The sequence below is a fragment of the Acanthisitta chloris genome, unplaced genomic scaffold (genome assembly GCF_000695815.1).
Source record: "Acanthisitta chloris isolate BGI_N310 unplaced genomic scaffold, ASM69581v1 scaffold23674, whole genome shotgun sequence".
Lineage (NCBI taxonomy): Eukaryota > Metazoa > Chordata > Aves > Passeriformes > Acanthisittidae > Acanthisitta > Acanthisitta chloris.
Genome location: NW_008671326.1, coordinates 52,349 through 67,188, shown reverse-complemented (window position 1 = coordinate 67,188; position 14,840 = coordinate 52,349). Strand labels below are relative to the sequence as shown.

The window sequence follows — 14,840 nt, the reverse complement described above, 5'->3', positions numbered from 1 at the left end:
TGTTTCCCTAAATTGTTAATGCACAGGACACGTCATTGAGGTTTCTATCTTGACTGCGCTTGCTTTAAAACTTTAAGCTGTGCAGCAAACCACAAGGACAAAGGTAATTTCACGAGTTAATTCCTACATTCTTAAAAAGGTAGTTTGCTTATTTTAATCTCAGCAGTGAAGCTGTCACAGCTATGTGCTGCAAGGTGGCTGCCTACTTCTGAACTCAGAGCAGGACAATTATGCTGCAAAAACACTTAGATTTTATTTCTTGGCTTCACAGACTGTTTTCTTACACAGTTCAGTTCTATTAATCCTTCAGGGAAGGGTGTATCTCACAAGCCTTAAAAAAAATAAAGCTTTAAGCATTGCCTGAGCAATGAAGCCTGAGCAGAAAATTAAGGATTTCACAATAAAGTTTTTGAATGGCAAAAATGTAAAGGTGGAAAACATACTGGAAGAAAACTCTGTTCTGGATCAGCTTCTTATTAAAGCAGAGCTAACAATTTTTACATGTAAAGTCCTGGAAATGAAAGAAATGGTACACGCACAAGTAAAAGCATGGAGTATGAAGCTTTAATTAACATTTTTTTATTTGTGGTATCTATGTAAGCATAAAGAAAGACTATGAATGGTTCTTGTAAGTCATTGACAGAGATGGAAACCAGAGTATACAACAGGTAGTTAATTCTTCTGACTTTCTCTGTTTCTCAGTGGATGCAGTTTCATGTTATACTTGGCATTTAACTAAAAACACAGTAAAACATCTCACATCTGCAAGTCTTCACAAAACCTATGACAAGAACACCATTACTTTTAATCCCTTATGAGACAGCCTCTCTCCATGCTGTGGAGGCACACCCTAAGAGCACAGTAAGCAGCATATAGATTCTAATGCTCAAGCTCGAGTGACAACCAAAAAAATTAAATAAAACTAAAAGCATAACAATTTGATTACAGAACTTGAGATCAAATCCAGACTGTTGGAAACATCCTTACAAGCTTGCAGGAAAACCCCAAAGTCACTGGAGAAGACAAAAGGGGTGGATAAACCAGAGTAGCTTAATACAGAGCATCCAGATCACTGAATGCAAGAAAACATAACCTGAGAAAAAGACATGAAGACTTTTCAGGGTCCTTGAATAATCAGAAATTTATCACTTAACACTAGCAAGCATTTTCTTTTTTCCATTTTTAAAGTTGTTTTTTTAAGAGTATCATCAGACTCCAAAATGAATTATTCATAGTGCTAGTTCATGCAAATCAGTTAACCTCTCTCAGTTCTGTGGCTGAAGACAGTTTTGGGTTTAATTGCAGAAAGGAACAAAAGTCAGTGGCGACATAAATTTCACATAAGAGATGAAGGACATAAAATAATGAATATGAATAAAATTCAAATCTAATCTTGTGCACTCAAATTTTCGTATTCATGGGAAGAGCACCAGGTAGGATGTTTTGATCAAGCATATGGGAACTGGCTGAAAGAGATCAAACCCTTCATCTGCTCAATATATCATATTTCCAAGGGACATCAGACACTTTAGCACAGACAGTTATAGAGCTGTGGGTCCTGGAATGACATTTTCCTGAATTCAAGTAGCAACACTGAGTACATGCTGGATAGTGAAACAATTCACCCCTTTCAAGTCACCTGTTTTGTTCTGACCTCTTTTCCAAGAGCCTTCAGAGGTAGCATGGAAGCAGCTATGTGATGCTACACACTATTCTCTGTCTCTGGAAAATGCTGTATGTTTTAAAGTGTAAGAATTCACTATATTAGTAGTGTAAGTGTGGACATAATTTTTGAAAAATTACTTGATGGGGAAATTTAAAAAGTGTCAGTGAACTGGCACTTTGCCTGGTGCCTAACCCTTGGGGTTTTTCTCAGAAGGGCAGCCATCCCATACTGTTCATCCTCACAAGGGTCCATCGCTTTCGGGATGTGAAATCAGTTTAACCGTGTCCATACTTGCAAACAAGCTATGTTTAGCACTCATTCAACTAAGCCTGTACAACACAATGCTGTGATGTATCTGCAGCATTTTTGAGAGAAGCATAATAAAAGCATGAGATGCAGGGGTCTGGATGGCTGGTTAGGATCTTCTGTGCTCAGACTTCAGCAGAGGTTAATGCAGACACAGTAGTATTGCCACACTGCTCGGAGAAGAGATAGCTATATCCAAAGCAAGGTGCTGGACTGCAGTTCTGAATATGCTTCTGTGTTCCAAAAATAGGCATATAATTGCTGCTAACATTTCTATTCAATGTTATTTGCTCAATTGAACTTATCAGTAAGTTAGACTAGGACTATAGCTCCCTATCCATTCATTTCGCCTAAAAATAAGAAAATAATCCATTCAGGGAGTTCAAATCTTCTAGTACTCGGTAGCCAGGAGATTGCTTAGGTAACAAATTAGAGCTAATTTGTTTCTCCCATGACATATTTATGAACTTTTCATTTCATTATTAAACTCAATTGTGAATGTATACCACTGCTCAGAACAGGAAAAAAGCCAGCATGCTCTAGATGCTTTTGCCAACACAAAGCAAAGCAAAGGAGAAATATAAAGATCTTTGCTTTCTCATTCAAGAAGTAATTTATGTTTAATATAAACGAGATACAAATAATTGACTTAATAAATACGTCAAAGAAAAAGAAGAGAAATCACAGTGAATGTCAGGATTAAAAATAGCTCAAACACTGATAAACTGCAGAAGCAAGATAAAAACAACATCATTCGCCTAACACCATACTTGCACAGGAACTTGATAAAATCCAAGATATAAGGGATATTAAAAAGCATGGGGAAAGTCCTGGAAGAGAGCATTAGTGAAGCTGCAAAGAATGAATGTGATTTTTCAAAACAGGAAATTGCAATTTAGAGTTTAATACTAAGAGCCTTGCAGCTACCCATTCTAGACACAGACTCAAATCCTGCTTCACAGGATGGGATCAGCTGATCTGCTAAGATCCTTTTCAGATTCCCATTGATTAAAAGAAAATAATATTCCCCAACAGGTGTGCACTCCAATTTTTATCAATGTATATATAAAGAAAGAATGGACTATTAATTGAATTTTGAGGCAAAGAGTATGTAAAAAGGTTCTGAAAATAAACTGGAAAATATTTAAGAAGTTGAAGATATTGTTCACAAAAATGCAAATTTTCAAAATGCTAAAAATAATATTATTTAACTAATATTCTAATTAGGCTATAAAGTAAGAATAAATATGAAAAAGATTTAAAATAGCAGGAAAAGAAAAACACTCATAAAGAAAAAACAAAGACAAAACCATGCAGCTCCTGAAACGAGCACAGAAAAGCACTCTGCCACAGCTAATTAAAAATCCTCCAGTGCTTCCATGCCTGCAGCATAAGTACTCCACATTTCTCACTATATATCTAGACAGAGCTAAGAAGCAATACTGAAATGCAATGGCTCTTGAACTCAGAAGTGAACATGCACAGAATGATGTGAGGATATGAGGAAAATGGGATTTGGATGGTGGGGCAAGAAGAGGGCAGGTGAGCAAGAAGCTTTGGGAAACTTCTGCTTGGACTTTGCAGGTGTCACCTTCTCACTGACCCCCTCTTACACTGGATGCTCTGCTCAGCCAGTAGCTGAAGGGTACAAGGCAGCAACTTGGCTTGGGACAGACTTCTTGCACATATGGCAGATGGCTCCGAGAACTGAGATTCCTTCCAATGTTCTCTCTACCATGGCCTTTTCCTTTTCCTGTGGCAGGAGAATGTACCATGGAGGCTTTAAGTGTACTAGTAACCCAGGATACCAATTAGCAAGGTATGTGACTGACTTTGACAAACATGGCTAGCCCAGGGAGAAGATAAAAATGCTGGAGAAGGAAAGACTCAAACGTTTTTGTACTCCAGCATCTTTGTATGGTTCTGTACTGGGGGTACATGGCTAGGTTTTGGTACTGGAAAAGCCACAGGAGATTCTCTGTGAGAAAGGCTGTGAGAAACAGCAGGTTCCAGCCAGCTCTGCAATGGACCCACCAAAGAACACAGCTGAGCTCATCTGCTAAGTATGTGGCAACTTTGTGAAAAACATGTTTAAGAAAGGGTAAAAATGCCAGAGGCAGAGAATGGGGAAAAAAAAAGGGAATGAGAAACAGTAAGCAAACATAAAGGTCAGAGAAGGAGGTGGGAGAGGAGGTGCTCTAGGTGTAGAGATGTCCCTGCAGCCTACAGAAAAGACCATGTTGGAAGAGATACCCACACTGCAGCCCTGGAGTACTCCACACTGCAGCACTGGATATTTCTTGAGGGCTGTCTGTGGGCAGTCCACAGACAGTCCACACAGGAAGAGGCTTATGCTGAAGGACTGCAGACAGGGGAAGGAGGGAGGAAGGAGTGGCAGACAGTGACTGTTGTGGACTGACCATAATTCCCCATTTCTCATCTGCTCTGCACTACTTGGGAGGGGACAAGGGGAGGCAGAGGAGTTGGGAACAAAGGCCCTTATTTAAGGCTAATCCATTACAGGCTTCTAGATCTAGTTAGAAATGGATGCAGAAAACCCTGCTGGAAGTTTGGGTCTAGGATGTGGAAAGGGGTACAGCTGGACAAAGTCAGACAGAGACTGCAGTGCTTTTGCTGAAACCTGAATTGCCAGGATTATTAGTGAAAGATGGGGTGATGGACAAACTATTATGATCCAAAGGGTAGAGGTTAGAGTGGCTAATGATACATATTAAGACAAAGAGCCACTATCTTACATCCCAGCACACCATTCCCTTCAAATTTAAAGAAGGGTAAAGAACTTTGACAGTTCAGAGATCCACTAATTAAACTGAATTTAGTCTTTTGTTAGGATTGCAAACGAGACTGAGAAGCAAGGATGCTAAAACACAATCATGAGTTTGAAAAGGCAAAGTATCTTTACATGTGAAGGCAATATACACTGTAAAAGTTTAAGTCTCTCACCTTTAAAGAAACACAAATCACATTCAATGCTTCCTTGATCTGAGGATGATGTGATTCATGAACAAGCTCCTCACAGATCCAAATACCAAGGCTGCAAAGGGCAACACATCTGTAAAACAAAGTTGGAGGACAAGTTGTTGAGAAACATTCTACAAGAATATGTAATTTTTACGATACATTATGTGTCTTGCTAAAGCCTAACAAACACATTTTTAATATTTTGAAAAGAACTACATAAAAACCTTTATAATGCTGTAACTTATTTTAAAATGAGCAAGAAATCTCAACTGTCCTGGTGAAGGTACAGGAAGCACCCTGCTGACCAACTGAAAAATCCAAAGACATCAAGAGTTCCTGCATGTCTATGTGCTTTTTCAATTAGAAATAGTACCTGAAATCAATGTGCAGAAAATGCTTATATTTTCTTAAGACAAAGTAAAAAATGTGATGGGTGGCTCCTGCTTTCCAACATAAGAGTTTGCTAATATTTATTTAGAGCTTCTGAGACACAGAGACAAGAGATGGGAATGTTACTCATTCATAAATGTTTACATTGTTTTAGATTGACAAGGATGAATAGAGGAGGAGTAAATGAATGCCAAAGACAGTATACTGAGATTATAAGAAAGGAAAAGATAAGAAATCCTCTGATGTGCAGTAAGACACGAAAAAGTTTAATTTCCAGTAGAAAAGATTATTCCTATATATTGGTCATAAAACCAACCTGACTGTAAAAATTAGGTAAGTATTGGAATGGTCTAACAAAGATATTTGTAACTTTCTTCTTGGAGAAATTTTTCGGGACCATTTACAAGCTACTATGGCAAGCTACTCCCATGAATGTTTTAAGCATGCTCCAGCCTCAGAAGAGGGGGAGCAACCTACACTTTGGCTATTTCCATAGTATGTGTTTCAATTTTTTCTGAAAAAAAGAAAGTAAGTACATACCATGGATTTAACAATAAATGTAGACAGTTTGTGTAAGGTGACTCAAAAAAGATATCTTTAGTATACAGAAGAGTAAACAATTCTAAGTCTGTGTTACTATTTTAAGTTTTCTTCATGCTACTGAGAACCATTCCACATTTGATGATATACTGATGTGCAAAATATCCAGAGTCTGGGAGGTTTATACTAAGAACTGCAGTTCTGTTATTATTCAGAGTAGTCTCTTAGAAACTGTGTAGTTATGTGTCCACAGTGCTGTTATTAAAGAACCACAGCCTTAAAAGCACAAGCAGAGGAGATGAACACCAAGTTCATCAACCTATCCCTTCTTTTTCAGACCATCGGCAGCAAGAGAGGTATTTGATTAATACAGTTATTATTCTTCATAGATAGAGATCGAAGAATAGAATATATTTCAGGTAACTGACTTCCCTGAGGCCTAGCTGGGTCAAACACAAAAAATTAAGTGTCTGTGGAACTGATAAGGAATAGAGATTTATAGCTTGAGTAACAATAACATCACTCAAACTTACTATAGATATACAAGGCTATATACCTAATTTCCAAGTAATGTAAGTTGTCTCCCAGGAAACTGCAGTTAGGCCTCTACTAGTGACTGAGCCAACATGGCAAACTCATAATGCAGATCTTAAAGACGACCTCTGATAGCAACCCCTAGGAACTCTGTACAGCTCTAAATCAGATGGTATCAGAGAAGTTAGTATCAAAAAGGACTGTGGATAAACTGCCACTGAGGAATAAGGTAGTCAAGGCTTCAGAAGCTGTGTGAAAATCATTATTCCCACAATGAAGACAAGCCCTTCCATCTCTCAGAAGGAGAAGAGGGGCACAGGTAACTCAAAGAGACATTGGGAATCTATTCCTTTTCAATCTTAATTTAATGCTATTACACACAGTGGTCCAACTTTGTATTTTGGGGGCAACATAACCCAGCATTCTGAAAGCCTGGGTAGGCATATATGCCTCTGCTCCTATATACACATCCTCAGAGCTAGATAAGATACAGTGATATGCAAGATGTTCCCATCCTCTTCCCAGTCACACTGTCAGAACTGAAGATGCTAATACAGTGTGCTTCAATGCCACAGCATCAGTAAGAATATTCTGAACCAAGTGGATTTAAATGACTTTTTTCAAAAGCAAAATGGAAAGTTAAAGAACATGAACTGAACATGATCTCAGAACATTTGTCCTTCCCCTGTGTTCAGAGATACTACCAGCTGAAGTGAAGAAAGAGGTGAGTTGGCTGATGAAAACTGCTCTTGCTTTTCCAGCAAAACGTTTAAAGGCTCAATGAGCTGATCTTTCCAGGTTTGTAGTTTTTTGGATATGCAGTTCTAGTATTTTTAAGTGATAATACATTAGTTGTGCATATATAAACATACTTCCCAAATACATGAGGCACACAAGTATGCTCTTCCTTGGCAGGTGTTACAGATTCCTCTTCCAATCCCATACGCAGGACTCTCTAACTGAGAGCCTCTGAGCATGGGTAAGGAGGAACAATATCCTATTAAGAAACAGCAGAGAAAACTGTTAACTATCCCCTCTGAAGTTCCCTATTTGGTGAGGATGCTTAGGTTTAAGCATCAAAACAACCATACGTTGTTTAATGCTTAGTTCAGTATTTTCTGCTTCTTTTCCATTCCATAAAGAAGGGCTCATGTACCTTGGATTGTTTCTGTTTGTCAAATTAAATCATGTGATCTAATAAAAAATCACTATACCTCCCCTGTTAACAATCTTGTCCTTAATAAAAGTAAGAAATGGCTCTCTAGGAAAGAAAATCCCTGATCTGAACACCAGAGCAGACTGGCAAACATACAGTTTGTTTTGACTCTTACCCATATTTACCCTCTTTCCTATCAGCCACTATCAGAGAAAGGATACTGGACTAGACTGGCCCAGTCTGTTCTGATAATATCTCTACTACAAAAAATTTCAAATTCATGTAGTGGACCACAGTCTTGATAGTGGTGAAGAAAACCATTAATAAAATACACACAAACTTTTACTTTAATATATCCACCTCAAAACAGAATAATAAAGAAAAGAATCTATTCATTTAGAAGTTCTTTTCATATGACCTACCGTGCAGGTCCAGATGGCTCCTCTCTTGCTGAGCTTAACACAGTTTTAATTATGAGTTCCTAAAACGAAGAAGAAAATATGCAGTGAAAATATTCACCCATAACTCCATCACATGAAGCATCAAAAAATTAGAATTTTATTATAGTGCACACAGGCACGTTGCTTAGCTAAGTCTCTAGGTCATGGTCAGATGAATTGTTTGCTTACCACTACTCCAAACTTCTTGTCTGCCCCAGATGCTTGTTAGTATGCTACCCCAAGAATATCCTACAAGTTACTGTCCCAATTTCTGCTGCTGAGCCATTTATCCAATTCTTGTCAAAACATTTCCGTAAAATATCAAGGGTAAACAAAAAAAAAAAACAATAAAGGAGAAGTATTTTCTGGAAAAACACCATATTAAACATATATTTGGTAGCCAAATACTAGCCAAATATTCTTAAAATTCCTACCTTAACATCTGTAAAGTGAGACACAGCAATGTCAGGAATATTTGGGTGAAGAGCTGGTAGTTCACGATATAAATTTGGAAAACAGACTAGAGATCCTAGAAGAACCTGTGCTTCAACTCTTGGTGCCTAAAACAAAAAGGGGGAGGGAGAAAATATACAATCTTACTGCAGGCAGGAAGCTGACATTTCTAGCTGCCTTAAAAGAGAACAATGGCTGCAACTCTATACAGCTATTTCTTTTCTCCCACAAATTCTGTAGAGTTGAGTAAACATAGACCAAAACCCCTAGGATTGCTACTCATGCACATCCTATGCTCCTATTTTCCAAGACAGTCAAAAGGAAGCAGAGGAATTGCCAGAATTACAGACAAATGACTGAAATGCTAACTAGGCTCAGGTCTTAGGTTCAGCTAATGTGGCATGAAGCACTCCTGGACAGGAGAGACTACAGTGCAAGAATCTGAAGAAGTTTCAGATAGCAGCTTGCGGGAGGCTGGATTTCACAGCCAGTTAAAGAGGGAATGATGGGACAAAGAGTCAGAACTCATAGACAACTGGAGGATGTTATTAGGGAACTTTGAGAGAGTACAATCATGTAAGGCCAACAACACCTGGGTAATCATATCAGTATTACATATATAAGGCTGAACTTGCCTGGGTACAATACCAGAAACACATCCAAATGGTGCAACCACTAGCAGATTTGAGTACTCAAGCCTGATCATGAAAGTCATTGCATAGCAGAGATACGGAGGTCTAAATACACTTTTAAAACAAATTCACAGTCAAAATGGACATTTACTTTAAAACATTTTAAAGCACAGAAATGGCAGTCACAATTCTGAGAACTCTGAAGTAAAATGAGATTCTCTGCTTCAACAGTAGTTTTTTCACATATTTTCTGGAAAGGACTTGCATGTGTACTGTTCTAGAATAAAATAGTACATGATCTGCATCTCATAACCATTACATTGAATTCTGGGATCAAGTTAATAGCCTAGTTAAGGAAAAATAAGGCTCAGTTTTCTCTCAAATTCTTCCCATTCACCCATAAATGAGAACTAACTGATGAATACTTACATTGAGGAAAGAAGAAGCAGCCACTCTTCCTGCTGCTACAATGAAATCCATAATAAGCATTGTGGCACCAGGCAAACCAAGTGAAAAGAACTGAGGAGAGCAGTGCTTGATGATTGTATTGACAATATCCTCGCAGAAGAGAAAAAAAGAAGAGTATCAACAAGATGAAAAATGAACAAAAAAAGACAGGTATTTATCAAAGGTAGAAAGTAAAACGTGAGAAAGCAAATTCATTGAGGCCATTAAGACACCATTAATGAGCAAAGAGCAGCACAAAAAAATTAATTCCTTAAGTATCAGGTAAGTAAACTCTGGTATACCTTAAAGATCAATTTAGCCTTGGACAATAGTTAATTTCTTATGTAACTTACATTTAGCTTTTAAGAGTTCTCTAACAGATTAACCATTCATTTAAATATGTACAGAACAGATATAGTAAGATAACCAGCTATTATACCTTCTTAACAACATGCTTAATCCTCTCCAACAAGTAATATCTTAAAAAAGGTATTAGCCTGTTACACATATCCATATGGAACCAAAATATAAAGAAAAAACTATAATAAGTGTTTGATAATGTTTCTGCCATATAGTTATTTAACACAGCATATTTTGTTCTTGTAGACTTAGCACTTGTAAAAATTACTGTACATGACACAATTTCTTCAAAAGTACTGGGAAAAGTATAAAATGTTTAAATTATTAAAAACCATCCCAAGTTCACAGATAGGCAAAAACCCCGCCCTTTTTCTCCTTTGAATAATTCTCCACTAGTAGTGATATCCAACTAAATGGCAGTATGTTTCTGCAATCCAGCAAGGAAAGCAGTGTAAACTGGCTGTTACAGGACAGAAACCAGAGATCTGCCCTATCCATAGCCATCTGTGGAATAATATTGGGCTAATTTTGCCCAGTTAATGAAAACAGGGTTGTTTAAACCTTTGATCTCCCTATGCCTAGAACCACTCCTCAAAAAAGTTCACAAACCCGACTTTTTCACACTGCTGATGCAAACCTTTAAAAAAAGAGTTTAAGCCATACGATATTTTCAGACTTATTAATATTAAAACTTATGAAAAAGGTCTACTCCTCTGATTAGATATACTCAGTATATCTCAATTTGATGGTACCTATACTTGCTGCAGAACCAAAATCCTCCAATGAAGTGAGCACAATTTACTAGCTAAGCTGTAGCATCAAGGAGCAAGTAAGAACAGCAGACTTTAGAGAGAGCTAATTCCATCTCTTTCTTGCATACAATCTGCAACATACAATCTATGAAACATGAGAGAGTACCTCTTCTGCCCTCATGTTTGCTTGAAATGGACTACAAAGAAAGCATTTCTGATTACACCCAAGAACAAAGACCATTTATCAAAATTTTCTCTTTAGAAAAACTATCAGGTACATAACTATGTTCAAAGACAAAGTTAAATTACTCAGCTGATTATTTTTGAGAAAACAATTTTATTTTCAGTTATTAATATTCTTATTACCCTGAATTTCATAATTAAACTTACTTGATCAACATGAAGTAGTCCACAGTGCATTATATTGTAGAAATGTGTTAAAAAATCCCTGTTTGGAGACACATCTTGTCTTCGTTTCATTGTCTTACAAATAAGTTTATAAGCATGTAGCTTTCCTTGTTTGTATTTATCAGTCAGCATTGTCGCCTATTATTCATAAATAAAAAAATACATTAAACACTCTTCTACACCTAAATTAACTTTTATTCCTGTTTCGCAGTTTAGTGCTCAAATTTACCTTGAAGAGCCATGGTGTTAGAATTCTCAGTGGTGGAATTAAAACTGGGGGAGATGGTGAAGTTAGGTTATCTGTTGAAATACCAAGATTGTCTCTAATCTGCAATTATTAAAAACATAACCAGAAGAGAATTATTAAAGGGAAATACATATGGTGGTGGGTTTTTCCTTCTGAAAATCCTGCCCTAACAGGTCAGGTTAGGTTGGAGAAAAGGTTTCTTTTACCTTGGCCAGGTTCTGCCACAGTTCACACAGGTAATCAAAAACCTGGGCATGAATCTCTGGATCCATGATGCTGTTGACATCTCCCAAAATTCCTAGCATTCTCCTCCACATCACAGTAGCAACATCTGCATGCCATCCTGTAAGTGTTCCCCCAGCCATCACACTGCAACATTCTGAGGGGAATTCACTAGTTTCTGTAACAGAAGAAAGAAAGTATAGTGAGATCTACCTCTCCAGAAAAGGAAAAGTTCTAATATAACTATTACATACATAAAACCAAAACCAAAAGGAAAAAGATCAGGCTTTCAGAGTAAGATATTTTTTACTCACTCAGCCACCTCAACTCTGTATATGCTAAACTCTATGTCTGTTATAAACTCTGTAGAGGAAGGAATTGTCCTGTTTCTTATATTCTTTCCATAAATTACATTTAAGGTCACTACTGGAGTCCTAATACAGATTGGACGGACCCAGTAAAGCCACTCCTCCTTTAAGTGCACTCATACACTCTTTGGAGTCAATGAACCTCCAGAACTCCACTTGCCTGCTTTCAGGTAAAATTGCATTTCCCATTTTTCCCAATAAAATAGAAAGACTATTTTCCTTAGAATCTACTAGGAATGTATTTTATTGCAAAATGAAGAGAGAGGTGAGAGTAAACTTGTCTCTAGCTACTGGCCCTTAAGCAGTAAATTTCCATGAGTGGAGAGGCAACATTGAGTAGCCTAGCACCAGAGTCTAACACTCACCTAGCACTCTCCACACGTCAGTGTTATACAAACAAACATTCTTTTTTAGGTGTAAGATGATTAATCTACATTGTCCATACAAAGAAACCTTTAAGAGATTATGGTGGCTCAAGTCCACTCAGGTCACACTGAAGTAGCTAAACAGCCACAAGTCAGTTTTAAAGCAGCAGGCACTCAGAATCCTCTTTCTGCCCCCTCAGACAGATTTTCAAAACACCTCAGCACCTGAATTCACTGAGATCTTCTGAAAATCTTCTAGCTCCCACAGGCATACCAAATCAAAATTAAAACTGAATTCAGCCTAATCACATAGCCTCTTTTGAACATCTGGACCACTGTGGTAGAGACAGTAATGGTTCCTAGGCTGTGGATTTCAAAGTACAAATCAAAATGATGATATTTCTGTACATCAGTAGACTACTTAAAGAAAAAGGGTCTGGAATATATATCAGACACTCTTCTGTTTCCATAAGACCAAATATGGGAGAGATGTGCACATTGTATTTACAAAGTGAACATTAAGATAGTTAATATCTTAGTTAATATCTAATAGTTAATATCTAATAAACAAATTTGTTTAAATATGAAAGGGAAAAGAACCAAACTCCCAAGAAGAAATTATAACATTACTTTTAAATTATATCTTATTTGTACATCAATGATAAAACAGTCCATGGCAGGGCCACATAATAGATTAAGCTGCCATAATTCTAAGCAACAAAATAACTATTATAAATGTGTGGACTATCAATCCACTGCTAATAAATCGGATGAAATGCAAGATAAAATGCATTTTTGTAAAAGGTTTTTGTCTGCTTTTAAAGGAAATCATGTAACGAAATGTTTTTTAAAGTGCAGATAGAATAGCCTCATACACGACTGTTAACAACTCATGTGACACTAGCTACTTCACTATACTGGATTTGAAAGAAAGAAAGAACAGGTTTGTATTTTCTATTCCAGATATTGCCTAGGTCATCTGGCGTCTGTAAAACAGAATGGTGGAGCTTCTCATCCAGCTGCAGATCCTTCTGCTCAATATGATCTGCATGAAGAGTGGCAGGAGAAGGTGTCTGTGATCGGGATCCAAGAGCAGATTGGATTGGAGAAGCACTTTCAGAGCCTGTAAATGCAATTTTTAACAGTTACCTTAAAAGCCTTTTCTATTTTCTTGAGCTACTGAAATGTTGTCAAAACACAGCATTAACAAAAAAACTGAGCTACTTTTATGTATCAAACTGGGCCAAGAAAAGATACAAAACCAGTAAGCAGATCTCCCTGTGAATGGTGCTCTGAAAGAAAACAAATTACATGCAGGAAAGCTGAGAGATGAACATCAAAATCAGATAGGGAAATGGATTAACAGAGATCCATTTTAGGTCCAATTCATTTTAAATGTGTTTGTTCTGCAGCACTTTCAGAGTTCTGAACCAGTAAAATTTCTCATCACATTCCATTACCTAAATGTCTCTCCAGCAAAGTATTTAAGCAAAATTTTTCCTGGAACAATTGCTTTTCCAGGTTTATGGATGCATGCAAGTTAATTTATAAATAAAAGCTCACATCAGTAATTGATAATCTTTGATGCTTATATGCTGATTGGGCTGATAAAATCCATATTAAGGGAAAGTGTTAGAGAAGTGTTATTTCCTCTAAGACTGGAAAACACAAGTGTTTGAATGGCAGTGCTGCAAAGGCTTTTTTCCATGATCATCTCTGAGCAACTTTTCCAGGCAACTCTCCCCCACTGAGAGATCTGTGGCGAGGGAGTAGGTACTTGTATTGCTCTTCTGCACTATCTTACATTTCACATCCTGAATTTGTTTAAAAACCCATATAAAAAGCTGAGTTCAGCCATAACAGACACATGGCAGACAAAAAGAGAACAGATATTCAGCACAGACTTTCCTACACATCAGCACAGGTTAAAATGGAGGAATTCAAACCTAACAATTTTAACTCCTAGATAAATGTAACCAGCACCCAAAAATATTACGTGTGAAGTTCAGCATTAGAGATAAACTGAACTTTAAGGGCGGCAATGAAAAAGTGAGCTTTTAAAATAGCAATTTCCCCAAATTATTGGCTGTGAAGTGTTCTTTCTTGTAAAGAGAACAATTTATTTAAAGGACTTGACAGAAAATGTCACTGTTACCAGAACAGAAATTGCAGTAAACTATCTTAATTACATCATTAAACTGTAAAGGTCTCTATCTCCTTTAAATGACAGAGGCAATGCAGCTTTTTCCACCAATTTATATCAACACCTCTATGCAGGAAAGAGGGACACTACTGCTTTACACACAGACTACTGTTTCACATGACAGGTAATGATACTCTTCCTACTGAGCATTGTTTTCCACATGCTTACAAAAATAATGCAAAATATGCCCTTAAAAATGTTCAAAGAAATAATCTGCTTCATTTCCATTCTGCTCATTAGTTGGGGATGGTTGAAATTAGATCAAGAGAAGGAGCAATAAAGAATAATGGGAAAGAGAGAAAGTGAGGGAGAGTGGGATAGAGAAGGGAGGAAAAGGAATGAGACGGAAAGAAAGAGCAGGCAGGGAAA

General features: G+C 37.2%; 1 protein-coding gene across 1 annotated transcript in view; it reads right to left on the bottom strand.

Annotated features, from left to right (window-relative positions):
• The window catches only part of RALGAPA1 (Ral GTPase activating protein, alpha subunit 1 (catalytic)), a gene marked incomplete at its 5' end in the record, with an annotated part of 124,739 nt that overhangs the window by 62,445 nt on the left and 47,454 nt on the right, over positions 1 to 14,840 (bottom strand). The window contains 8 exons of the mRNA XM_009074066.1: positions 4,937 to 5,045; positions 7,997 to 8,055; positions 8,449 to 8,574; positions 9,529 to 9,657; positions 11,049 to 11,204; positions 11,296 to 11,394; positions 11,520 to 11,713; positions 13,239 to 13,391. Of these exons, the coding sequence (XP_009072314.1) occupies positions 4,937 to 5,045; positions 7,997 to 8,055; positions 8,449 to 8,574; positions 9,529 to 9,657; positions 11,049 to 11,204; positions 11,296 to 11,394; positions 11,520 to 11,713; positions 13,239 to 13,391 (1,025 nt within the window). The remainder of the gene's footprint in view (positions 1 to 4,936; positions 5,046 to 7,996; positions 8,056 to 8,448; positions 8,575 to 9,528; positions 9,658 to 11,048; positions 11,205 to 11,295; positions 11,395 to 11,519; positions 11,714 to 13,238; positions 13,392 to 14,840) is intronic.